We start from the raw sequence: 12,622 nt of genomic DNA, 5'->3' as shown, positions 1-12,622 counted from the left end.
TTTTTTACTTCAAATTTATGCACAAAGGACAGACGTTTCTTACTGTTACTCAAACTTTTTTTTTTTTTAATGCGACCAATTCAAGTCTTACTATATGCCTATTGTGGTAGGTAGGTTTATGACCTGCCTCCTTTCGGGCATTTCTTAAAGAAAAAAGAAATGCGCGCTCGTAGCGGGGTCTAATTAACCAGGGTCGAGTCGAGTCAGTCGAGCTGGCCCAACCAACATGAATTTCATGATTACTTGGTATATATAATCCTTTTATTCGTATTAAAACTTTCAGCTGTTCGACAAGCACTTGTCCTGTCTTCTTTCTCGTGTCTCGTTAGTGTATGCGCTGCCCAAGAATGGAAACCACTTCTGTTGCATGCGCTAGCAGTGGCCGAAGTTCAAGCGTGCCGAGAAATTGAATATGCACACGATGCATTGAACACGACCGCAGTTCATTCCTACATCACCACTGCACCGATCGATCTAGTTACTGGACGATGCACGCCCGCGTCTTGGTCGCGCTGGCATGGATGAAGCAGAAACGATTACTAATACTTTCAACTTCCGTCTCTTGGGCACAGTTAAAAAATGGCCAAGCTGTCTACATTGCTGCCTCTGTTCTATATTGCAGGAAACGCACCAGTTAATGTTATGTGCGCATGTCGTACCCGTGCAATGCGGCGATATATTTTGTTTATTTCCGCACAATGTCGATGGAAGTCCGCTGTCGCCATCAGAGACAACACGGATTTGTAGCAAACATATTGTGGGAAACAACAAAAATGACTTTAGCTAACATGCATCGTATATGCCGACGATTTTTCCAGCGGCACACGCGATGTCGTTTCCAATTACCTGCTCAGCGTCACTTACATGGCTAAGCAGACGTTGCCCTTTCGCCGCATTGCGGCCATAAAAATAATCGTGAAGCGTGCCGATCTTCTTAAAGGCAAATAGAAGTGTGTACGTCGTGCTTCGGATAAAACGTCCACGCACACGCACGTAGGCACACACCGCGCGCGGTACGAAACAAACCCAAACACGCGCAGTGCAAGAGGCAATCAAGGCGGCGCGAACGGGAGATGGGAGATGCGCACCACCCGCTAGTTGAATTTCGCCCCGCATGCGGCGCTCTCAACGCCGGCGCAGCAGTGCCGCTCGCGGTGCCGTTCTTGTCCATACCGGCCCGCTAGAACCGGTTTGCAGCGCCATGAAGCCGACTCGGGTTCCCGTAAACAGTCGCTTCTCACCAGCCATATACTCTATCACTCGCGGAAGGGAGAGAGGGTATCGACGACAGAAACTGCCAATGTTGGACGACGGGTGAAGTCGCCGCTCAGGTTCCACGCGAAAATGGGATCTACACGAAACGAGGGCGCTCTCTCCCCTCAATGACCAGCGTGTGGAATCCTTCTACACCCAGGCCTATTCAACCTGATAATGACAGGGTGAACGAAGCCCATTCACGTACCATCGGCACAAACTGAAACGCAGGCACAAAGGAAACGATGTGAAGCCAGAACGCCCTGCTGCGCGTAATTACGTGAGCGCGTGATGCGCAGCTGCTCCGTAGCGCGGTTTAATAAGCGTGCCATGGTGCCAAACGCGCACGCGCGTTTCGGAGCCAGAATTGGACCGCGGTCACAAATGGCACGCGGACGTGGGAAACGCAACACGATATGCCGCGGTCGCTTTCGGCTGTTAGATACGGGACCGTTTCCTGAGCCTAATTTGAGTTCACCAGACCACATCGAATCGCGCCACAGCTAATTAAGAAGCGCAGAAGCACGGATACCACATTCCAGAGGCGCGGCACGTGCAAACAAGTTGGCGGCCTCCACCTCGTGTGCCGCAGGTGGAGCTATTCACTGCTTGACTCTTCCCGAAAGTAAAGCGAGAGCCTGGCACTGTTCCAGGTAACTTGGGTCCAAGAGGCAAGACGGGTGTAATGCACCGTGAAACCCTGGCAGCGTCGCCCCCATCCGCCTATTGTGACGGCGCATTGCAAATCAGCAAGGCAAGACCGCAGGGAGAAGTAAGCCCTCGAACAATTGGGGACCAAGCAGCGACTCTCTTCGCCGGGTGTGACACAATCGCACGGGCGCCTACCATTGGCCGAAAATGACGACACCTGAGCGGGCTCGCCGATTGGGCTAAAACGGCGTCACCTGAGCGGGCTCGCCCATTGGCCGAACGTGACGTGTCTTCGAGACACCGAAGGGCTTAAAAGACACAGACCGGGAGCAGCAAGAGTGCATTCCAAGAGCATTCCTTGATTCTTCTCTTTCGAGCTTCTTGCCGCGGGCCGCAGCGTCCGAGTTGCTGCCAGCCCGTAATGACTTTAAGACTGTTAATTGACTCTCACTGTAAATAATGTAAATAAACCTTCCAAGTTTTCATCCCAATGTCCTCCTCAACTCTTACACGGCCTGTTCGCCGTTTGAACTTACGCTGAAAGTGCAAACCGTGGGCGGGCGGTCGTGGATCGACCGGCTTGCACGTGGCAACCGTTCGCTACACAGCAGTCCAAAAAAAGTCTTTCGGCGGGATCTGTGCACTAACACAGGTCGCGACGAGCGACAATCAACTGCCGCCGACGCACAGACCTTAACGTATACCCCCCTTTGCTGTTTTTTTATTTTTTTCCCCTCTCGGTTCGTAGTCCTCTTTCGCAGGAAGATTGCGCGACACCGAACAATTGCTGCGGCTCGATTTTCGACGAACGTGCCCTTTCAGCAACGTCGCGGGCTTGCCTTCTTCGGCATTACGAAACTAAGCCATCTGACAGGAGGCGCTCCCGTGCAGCCCGAGCAGAATGCTCGGGCTATATAGTGCGCGCACAGACACCGCAGTCAGTGGGTTGGGTGCCCTCTCCGCCATTGCGAGACTCGATACCGTCGCGTCGCAAGCGCCTGCAGCTCTCCGCGCAGTCCCGGTTCATTCCGCGAACGGTTGCGCCGTTCGCACTAACCTTAGACCCAAGTCTACGAAAAGCGTATAACGGAGAAATAAAAATGAGGAGAAAGAGGAGCGACCTGTGTTTACCGAGCCGCGCAAACAGCGCGCGCTGAACCCATTGATCGGCCGGCTGGTTACGTGGTTCGTCCCGGCCCACTCTCCCTCCTTCCTATTCCCCTTCCTCCCGATCTGACTCACTCTATTCCCTTCGGAATGCTCGGGTGCGTAGGAGAACCGCGTAGTGTCGGGAGCAACCACGGTGTAGGAGCAAGGAACAACGAAACAGGCTATTTTCCGAAGCGCGAGGAGTTCGGACGAAAGCGCCTTCGAGCACCGCTCGCGGTGCTGATTGCAAAAAAAAAAAAAAAGAAAGAAAAGGAAAAGTCAATTAATCACGGCGAGCTTCAATTCCGCCCTTTCGATCTAGCGCCATGCATGACTTGCAAAAGCCCGCCGCCATCCCCGAAGTTCGCCCCACACTCGCGCGCATGGTAGTTAGTCACGTTGTGTAGTGACCACCAGAAACTCTGCCAAAGCGGCAGTTCGCAGTCTAAGTCTTTATTGCGAGAAAATGGCGCTCAGAAGGGCAAGAAACACCCGAACCACGACGACAGAGGAAAGCAGGGTCGTCGGTCCTCGATTATACCGGCTGTTTCCACGAAGTCATCGAGCGATTTCCTTTAAAATATCGCCTGCGGCAAATGGCACACACTTCTAGGCCTCGAGCTTGTCTACTCGAGGAGGCGCACATGCACGAGAAATTGAAATGCATAGTCGACTAACTAACAAAATTTCACGTAGTAGCATTCTAAATCACTACCTTATGGCGCACATTGCCATTCAGAAACTGTAGCCAATAAGACTTCAAGGCATATCCACTCGAAAAGAAGTGTGTGGATTAAGCCATTTTCAAGATACGCACCATTAAACTTGCGGCAAAAATGCGCCATCGTTCCACTTAACAAAACTTCGTTTTCTGCATTAATGCACAAAAGTAACCCGGCCGCCAGTGTAGTTCTTTGTAACGTTTTGGAATTGCGTCGAAACTGCTGTCATCCTGGGAATTCGCTCCAAGTGGATCTGTCTTGCGAACTACCCTGCAATAGCGCGTAAATTGCAATATGTGCCATAAGATAAGAAGTTAAAAACTTAATTAGCGATGTTTTGTTAATTAGTCGATCATGCATTTCGATTTTTCGTGCATGTCCCAGTCTTCGAGCAGACCTGCTCAAACACTAGAATTGTGCTATGTGCCAGAGACTGATTTCTAAAAAAAAAAATCCTTGAAGCCTTCGCAGGAACACCTGTTGTATCCCCCGCAATCGAGACCAACCTCCTCTGAGCACGCTACCGCGACTCAAGAAAGTAGACGGTGGCGCCGCCTCCCGACAGAAGTGGGTCACCGCGCTTCATCGCAGAGTCGACAGCAATTCTTGAGCATGGCCTCCAAGAGCGACCACGGCGCGCGTTTCTCGCGGGGGTAAATCTCGGAGGCCATGTCTTGAGATACGTAGCGCCTTTTTCAGCCGATAGGCGGCGCAGTGCTCAACTCGGCCGAGCGGAGGAGCAGCTTCGCGTCGAGGGTCGTTTGAGGATACGGGGCCAATCCGACGGGTCAATTGCGTTCGCAGATCTCAACACACATTAGACAAACCAGCCGGTGCTCGCGCAAACCGGGAAGCCGTATTCGCCACGCGCGCGTATATCTGATCGGATAAGCCTCCGTCGCTGCAGAATAGGCGGCCTTATTAGCTGGTCTCGCGCAGAGCGGACAGTCACTGGTAAAGGTCATTGACCGAGCAATACACAACACGTTTTCACGAGGCGCATGCTGGCGTACTTCTGTCTCGCACAATGCCCGCAGATCTGTGCCCCCCCCCCCCTATCCTCGCGTGCCAGTGTTTTTTTTTTCTTTTTTTGCAATCGAGATTAGCGATTCACACACACGCGCATTTCGCGCGCGGGCAAATCCGCGGAGACTGCGGTATTCGAATGGCTCCTTATCTCTGCGGAACAAATGCGGGCTGCATATGGAAAAAGAAGCCGATATGCAAATGGAAAGTACCACAACACACACACACACAAATAAAAAAACATGGAGCGTTAAGAGGAAGCGAAACGAACGCTAAAAAACGACAGTAGTGGCAGTTCCGGAGCGAATTATTTATTCATTCAATTAACTATAATAAAGAAAAAGGCAGAAACTTCGCAACGTATACGGCAAGACGCGCGGGCGCCCGGGCGGATCAGAAATTAGCTTTCACGCGGGAGAGCGAGCCAGACCGAAGCCGAAATGCCGAAATAAAGGAAGGCGAATGGCCGAATCGAAGACAAAAGCACACAGTGCACGCCAGGCAGAGTGAGAGAGAAAGAGGGGAAGCATCCGCACACCCGAAAAGCAGCGGAAGCAGCGCATCGAAGCGAAAGCAGACAAGGGCCGAGCCGTGTACATCGGCGATAACGCGTTTCAACTTATAGCAGGGACAACATCATTTCCCTAATGAAAAGCCATTTGCATAGCAAAGCAGCTAGCCCGCGCCACCACGCGTTTGTTCCGCTTTTTTCTCGTTCCATCCTTGTCATTTATTTTTTTACCTCCTTTATCTCCACGAGAGAGCCCGGTCACGCATGGCGATGCGGCGGCCAGGTCAAAGACAAACGCCGAAAAATCGGCGATATATTCCATCAACGCTATCGACAGGTATCCTTGCATACATGTACCAGTGGTAGGAGACAGCGTCTGGCGCGCCTGCGCATTCTTAACCCCCCGCCCTCCCCCTATCCCTTCCCAACACATCCCCATCTTTTTTTTTTTTTCTCTTGTTTGGCGACTCATTCACTCCCCTTCGTTGAAGCACAGCCCCTGTTTCTTATTACCACTTCTATCAAAGGCAATCTACCTCCTGCATAATAATAGCGCCAGGATAAAAGAGAGTCCAACAAAATTTACACACGCGATGTCCTAAGCCTGCCGTGTAGGTTTCACGAGCAACGAAATACAGACATAAAATAAAGAAGAAAGAAAGAAAGAAAGGTGTTAAGCTGTTTGGAAATAGACGGCGGGGGAAGGGGGGGGGGGAAATACTTCGCTACAAGTAGCTTTTCGAACCACGCAACATGGTTACAACGGCATTTCGCTGTGTTTCCATCGGCTCACGGCGAGTAGCGGCCGGAGTCCACAACTTTTATTTTTTATTTTATTGTACCCTCAAGACCGAATACAGAGGGGAGTGGGTAAAAAACATACACAAGTAAATAACAATGCAGCAAAAAATGGTTAGTTATTACAACAAAATTGATTAGTTAATTGCATCCGGCAGTGATGATGTCTGATAAGGCAGAACGAAACTTCGGGTCTTCACCGGGTCACCTTCAGGACAACGTCGACTGAACACGAAGGCGAGCGACGGCCAACGCACGATCGAGCCTGTCTTCTCTTCCAATACAGACGCTCAGTGCAGCGGCAAAATACGCTAAGATGAATGCTTTTTTACGTGTCCTTTTACGTATACAGTAGCACGTAGAGAGCCGTTTTATACGTCATACGTATTCTCTATGCCTCCCCCCCCCTTTACTTTTACGTTTCTTTCCACAGTCTTATCTGCTGGCCTTCATTCAAGCGGCACCAGTTCTGCTAGATTGTTACAGCGCGGAGAGCTGAAATTTCTTCCTTTTCCGTTTTAAAAGTGAGCTAATTACTACTAATGGCACCACTACTACTGTTACTACTACTACGACGTTCCTCGTTCGTGATTGGCAGGGAGAACGCGCGGCTTGTTTCCTTTCGCCGCACTATATCTGTGACGTGAACTGTCGGAAAATGCGTGACAGACTGTTACCGAGCCTTTTTCGTCGTAAGCACACTGCGAAGTTTCCTCAAGGCTGCCCCGCCTCCACGCAGCCGGATCTCGTTACTGATTGGCTGACACCGAGCGCTGGGTTTCCATACATTGCAAGGAAACTGTGAGAGCGAGAGTACAGAACCATAACCGTATCCACTTTCTCCCATATGATTCTACTTCTATTTCTCCGTAAAGCCAGCTAATGTAGTCGATTACCGTTATGCAGTAACTTACCAAACCTCAAAACCACTTGGGCACTTTTTTTTTTTCAGATTGTCTGCCCTAAAAATAAAACGCTAATTTCATCGCATACAGCCCGGCAAGCACGCAGAATGACCTCAATTATTCACAAGAAAATAAAACAAGCACTACTTTCTTTTTTCATTTGTCGTTGCTCCTCCGACCAACAGAGGAGAATCTCTCCCTGACGCCTCTTTCCACACGCAGTCGTTAAATGGTGCGAGGCAATCTGTCCTCATTAACACAGTCGACCAACTCCGGCGCCCCAAGCCACGCTCCTCTTATCTCTTCCTTTGCCACCAGAGAACATCTCCAGCAGGCCACTTAAACGCTGCCTTACACCCCTGAGACAGCCGGTACTGTGCGCCCATCACCACCACTTGGGGCAGCGCGGGTGAGTTGGATAGCGTGTCATCAATGTGCCGGTGGAGGTGTGCCAGTCACGAAATATACCGACCAATTACAACCGCGCTCACACATTTCGCTTACCACTCCGCCTTTTAGCCATTCAACACAATATCCCGAGAGATGGACGGCATTGGGGACGGGGGGGGGGGGGGGGGGAAGCGTTATGCGCGGTTGTGCCAATGTCATCAATGACGGGTCACACTCGTCCAGCCCGATGTTGCGCTGCTCCCACCGCCAAATAAGAGTTACAGCCGGCATTGACGGAAAGCTGCCTTCAAGCTACTTTTTAATTATCTTTTTTTTAATTTGTATCCAGAAACCAATCGAGCATCATTATATTTTCTGAATCAGAATGGCATAGAAAATATCGTGACTACAGAAAGAGACATGGGAAATGTACATTTTCAAAAATTTTGGTTGAAATGGTTAATCCTCCTCGGGTAACTGTTTAATCATACTCGAGAGTTATACGCCATCGCGCGGATGCCTAGAGGAATGCCGGGAAAACCTCTCCCGGTACACAGCAACGCCGGTGGTGACATCTAGTGACGCCGTGATCAACCGTTGCGCGCGGGAAACTTGGTGCATTGAATGGCTCGTACTTCGCCTTGCTTTAATTAGCGCGTAACGTAATACAAACTTTTTTTTTATGCAGAAAGCTGGTCTACCTTAGAAGCGCGCCTTAAGCGGCATTATCGCCCAGTCTGATGAATTTCCTAGACGCCCTTCCATAATGACGCGTGTTTCCTTTTTAATTTTGGCATGGTGCGCTGTCGTTCTTGTTCTATCCATTCGCTCGGTTTGTTCCGTCTTTTCGCCGACTTTCACCCGTGTCAAGCGTCTTTCGTACAATTTTGTGACTGCGCAGTTAGTACAACTTGCTTTCAAACACTTGTTCGAATAAACTTTTAGCTTAGAGCAAGCGCATCCGGTGTACATTCTTGGCGTTTGTCACGCCGCCCTAATGTCACCATGGTTCCGCACAAAACTCGCCCAAACGTCCAATTCGCTACAGATGATAAACAAACCAGGAGAAATCCCAGGCAACGCGGTAAGACGAACCATAAGTTTTCAGTTTGGCAGGTCGAGTTATCGATGCCCAACTCTCAATTGTTCAAACCGCAGAAAAGCTAAGAAAATCTGCAATGGCAACACGAAAACGTCAAGCTAAGCATTCATTTACAATGTGGAGTTGTGAACTGGTTTACAATGCAAAATGTGCTTGCCGGGCGAGTTCGTAAACCATCACTAAAAAGAAATTGGGATCGATTTCAGCCTATGTTCATAATTCGTAGAATTTATGGAAACATTGATACATTTGTGTATTGAATCTATCACGCATTTTGCTTCCAGATTATAATTTTTGTCCGTCGCAAATATGGATTTGTGCGTTGCGGTTTTTTTTCTGTCAGGAGGGCGCCGCCAGCGAAGTACTAACTTTTGTAAGCCAGACTTTCGCACGCTCAAGTGTTCTCGGCCAATAAATGTATTATTATTATTATAATTATTATTAGTAGTATTATTATAGCGAACAGAATCCCAATTCTCCCAGACGTCACCGTCGAATGTAACAGTGCTTTTATCTTTTTCTTTCCCAGCCTGGTCAGCGCCAACTTGTCGGGGCGATAGCGGCAGCCCCACGACATGCGGCGGGCGGCCGTCCAGCCCCACAGAGACGCCTGTTATCGTCCGCGGCCCTGCCCGGCGACCGCAGCACAAAGATTAGATACGGCGGGCAACGATAAACAACCGCCGCTCGCAGCTGCTTCGGAGCCGGTCGCTCCGCGCTGCTTGCCCAGCAGACAAGTACAACGTTTTCCAGCGCTAATGAGTTTCAGCCAGTCCGCAGTCGTATTACCATTTCAGGGATAGCGCAACAAAGGAGACATGGGAAACAGAAGTAGCGCTGGTGGCGACATCTCGGGACGTTCTGCTCAACTAAGCGAGCTATAACGTGACCTCAGAGATTGCGCGCGCGCAATCTCGGAGTCTATGCCTATGAAAGCTAATGCGCTTGCATGTTCTGCAGCGCGTACGAATAATGGACGAAGCACGCGCTGCACTACACGCACACAAGAACATCTCTGTTCAACTAACCTGCACGCATGTGTTTATGAAGTAAACGTTTATGCGCTCCAGTTCTGTGTTTATGATTGCAAGAATTATCACACTTAAACGTTCTCGATATCAGTGTTTTAGAACATCGTTGCCGTTGCACCGTTTGCCGTTTCACCAAACCAAGCGTGCCGTGAATGGCCGACGCTATGGGTTACGGTGGAACGCTGAAATACCCTATTGTGATCGACCTATGATCTACTAATGCTGCCTACCAACATATTACAAGTTACGACACTGCACCTCACGACCTTACGAACTACTGCCTCTTTTACTGCTAAAGATGCACCATCCCGTATAAGCGCCTCCACCACTGCCAGTAATTCAGTAGCAGCACAGCACAGCTGCCGTAGCCAGACGTAGCACAAAGTCGTGTGATCATAAACGCAGTGATTTTTCTTTCCCGTTTCTAGCGTGCCTGTCGCAAACCCTCGCGAAAGCACCTATCGGCCAGTTAAACGTCACGTGACTCCGCCGGCAACGACCAGCTAAAGTGCAGGCGTGCTGCACCCACGCGCAGCGCAACACGATTCAAATTAAGTCGGCACAGATCACAGAGTCGAGAATAATTCGTCGTCCCTCATCACAGATCTTCCACAACGCCAACCACGGTAAGAGAACTGCGCATGGTCGACATCACAGTTAACGCGAACAAGAACAATCACGACGTGCACAGCAAGGGTCCTGTAATAGAACTGTTACTTTGGCTATAGTTGATCGAAACGCACGTGCTGTTAAGGCACATGCGGTTAAGACACAGCCGCCCAGTTCGGGGCACTCGAGATCTTTATTTCAGCGCAGTTTTTCGCGGTACTACACAACTTGCGTGGTTTGCGCTGCCGTTTAAGTTACGCACGCGAGGGGGGAACGTTGCACTCCGTCGTCCATCTACAAGCACGTGGAAATTAACATCGTTCGCGACTGACGCAAACACGTTCCATTTTCTCTTACGTTCGCGATACGTTCGGAAGCGGATGTCGATAGGCTTAGTACAGTGCGTTCCAGAGAGCACAGAAACAGCCAGTGCATGCGTTGTTGGCTTATATATCAGACGCCAGGGTCCGCGCAAACACACACCGCCACACAACAACTTCGGTACGGAAGGCACGAATAAAACGTGAGACAATAAGTAATAAGGCACGGACAAGCTGAAGAAAAAAAAAAGAGGGAACGAAAGAAAAAGCTTGGGGAGGGGACGCCCACTCACCTCGGACAAATACGTTCCACGATCGCTTCTATTTTGGCAATCTCCTTATCGGTCATGCCTTCGCACAGTCACACCCCGCACAAAGAACGGCCACAGGACAGGCAGCGACGACGAGGTATATATTTTTTGAGGCGGGCAACGAGAGTTGGAACACAGGACAACAAAAGGAGGACGGGTGTTACAGCGTCACAGCAGCAGCAGAAGTAGCGGTCACAAAGGAAGCAGCAGCAGCCGCCGCCGCAAACTTGGGTCGGTCCCTTCGGGTTAACTGGACGGCGTCTTCGGAAGTATTCCTGGGCTTCCACGACAGTCCACATTCACGACGCACGCTATGCGGTGAAAGCGTCACTCGAGGGAAAAAAATCTCGGCGTGAGAGGCGCGAGGGTGGCTTCGACGACGTGGCCCGGCAGTTTCGCCCCGAGTCCGAGGAAAGGATACGCCACCACGTGTCCGCAATTCCCTTCCGGCGGCCACGACACAAGGAGGGTGGGAAGACGCGACGATCAGGTGGAACACACCGTAACAGTCACGAGTTGCGACGACATTAACGTGACAGACGTTCACCACACACAGAAGAACAGTAGCCAGTACGGCGCGATTCGCAATATGAATAGAAGAAAAAAAAATAGAACAATACGTAACGACAAACGACCGGTCGTAGAAAAACGCAGGACACACCACGAGCCTATAAGGAGGACAATAGTGGGGGCGTAAGGCCTAGGAAAGCCGCCCACCGATCGGCCTGTCGAACGCGATTGATAATCAGCTCCGGTCGCGAGGCGACTGCGCACGGCGTTAACTCGTGATCGCTTGAGACAAAAGAGCCGGAGATAAGGTACACAGCAGGCGGCGGCAGTGGACGCGGTTGGAGAGGAGGGAAATGGGGGCGGGGAGGAGAAGGAGGGGGGGGGGGCGATATCCGAAGCGTTGAACAAAGCACTCGGAACACACGACGGCGAGCCCCGAAAACTCGGAACACGGCCTCTTCCGCTGTTCACATTCACCACCACGTGCACGATGCAGAATCGCAAGGCGGGGCCGGGCAGAAAGAAAACGACGCGGTGTCCACGTGACTCCGGCCTATGGGGTTCGCGCGCACAACACAACGGACGGCGAGAGAGAAACAAAAGAAAAAAAAAACAGTCGTCGACACCAGAACGAAGCGAGTTTGGCGTTGCAAACGCGGTGCGCGCTCGGTGGGCTGCGTTAACGCGTCGCGCGCAAACTGACCGCGTGCGGCGTCGGCGAGGCTAGGGGCCCAGGAACGCGGAGGCAAGCGGCCGACAAACGCGGCTGATAAGACAAGCGCGGAGGGGGGGGGGGCGAAAGTGGGGGAGGGCAGTCTCGCGGCCACGCGAAATCGCGAGGCTGGCCCTCCGGACGAGAGCAGGCCTGGAACTCAAGTGGGAGCCGTTATCGGAGAGAGAGAGAGAGAGAGAGAGAGAAGGGGCAGAGCAAACGGAAAGAAGTAATAAAAAAAAAAAAGACGCAGAGAACGAAGCCCAGCGCGCGCGATAAGGCCGAGCACTTGTTGCCAGATTCGCGCGGCCGCGACCCCCGGCGAGAGTCCAAAAGGGCACCCTCGCGCCTCGAGCTCAAAACGCTCCCAACCGGCGGCCCGTATCAAAGCCTCTCGACGTACCACGCGCCCGACTTGAACCAGCAGCGCGGGTGAACGCCAAACACCCGGCGCGATTACCTCTGTGGCTAGGTGTTCGCGAGTAATTCAGCTACCGACCATGGCGGCCGCATTCGGCTGAACGCAATACACGCTCGTGTATCTACAGACTTCCGGCGAATTCGGCAAGCCGCACCGGGGAAGCCCCAATGCGCCGTTTCATCCAATCATCGTCGCCCCAA

At 51.4% G+C, this 12,622-nt stretch overlaps 1 protein-coding gene across 4 annotated transcripts in view; it reads right to left on the bottom strand.

The window, feature by feature from the left end:
* Positions 1–12,622, bottom strand: part of LOC142563544 (CUGBP Elav-like family member 1-A) — a 571,451-nt gene that overhangs the window by 485,084 nt on the left and 73,745 nt on the right. Inside the window, exon 1 of one of the 4 annotated variants that reach the window (XM_075674110.1) lies at positions 10,762–11,574. The exons of 2 other annotated variants lie outside the window; for them this stretch is intronic. In XM_075674110.1, coding sequence (XP_075530225.1) covers positions 10,762–10,817 — 56 coding nt within the window. In that variant the 5' untranslated portion in view covers positions 10,818–11,574. Of the gene's footprint in view, positions 1–10,761; positions 11,575–12,622 lie in introns of those variants that run through there. One more of the 4 variants, XM_075674115.1, reaches the window with a different exon arrangement.

This window comes from Dermacentor variabilis, chromosome 11 (genome assembly GCF_050947875.1).
Source record: "Dermacentor variabilis isolate Ectoservices chromosome 11, ASM5094787v1, whole genome shotgun sequence".
Lineage (NCBI taxonomy): Eukaryota > Metazoa > Arthropoda > Arachnida > Ixodida > Ixodidae > Dermacentor > Dermacentor variabilis.
This window is presented reverse-complemented; position numbering and strand designations above follow the sequence as displayed.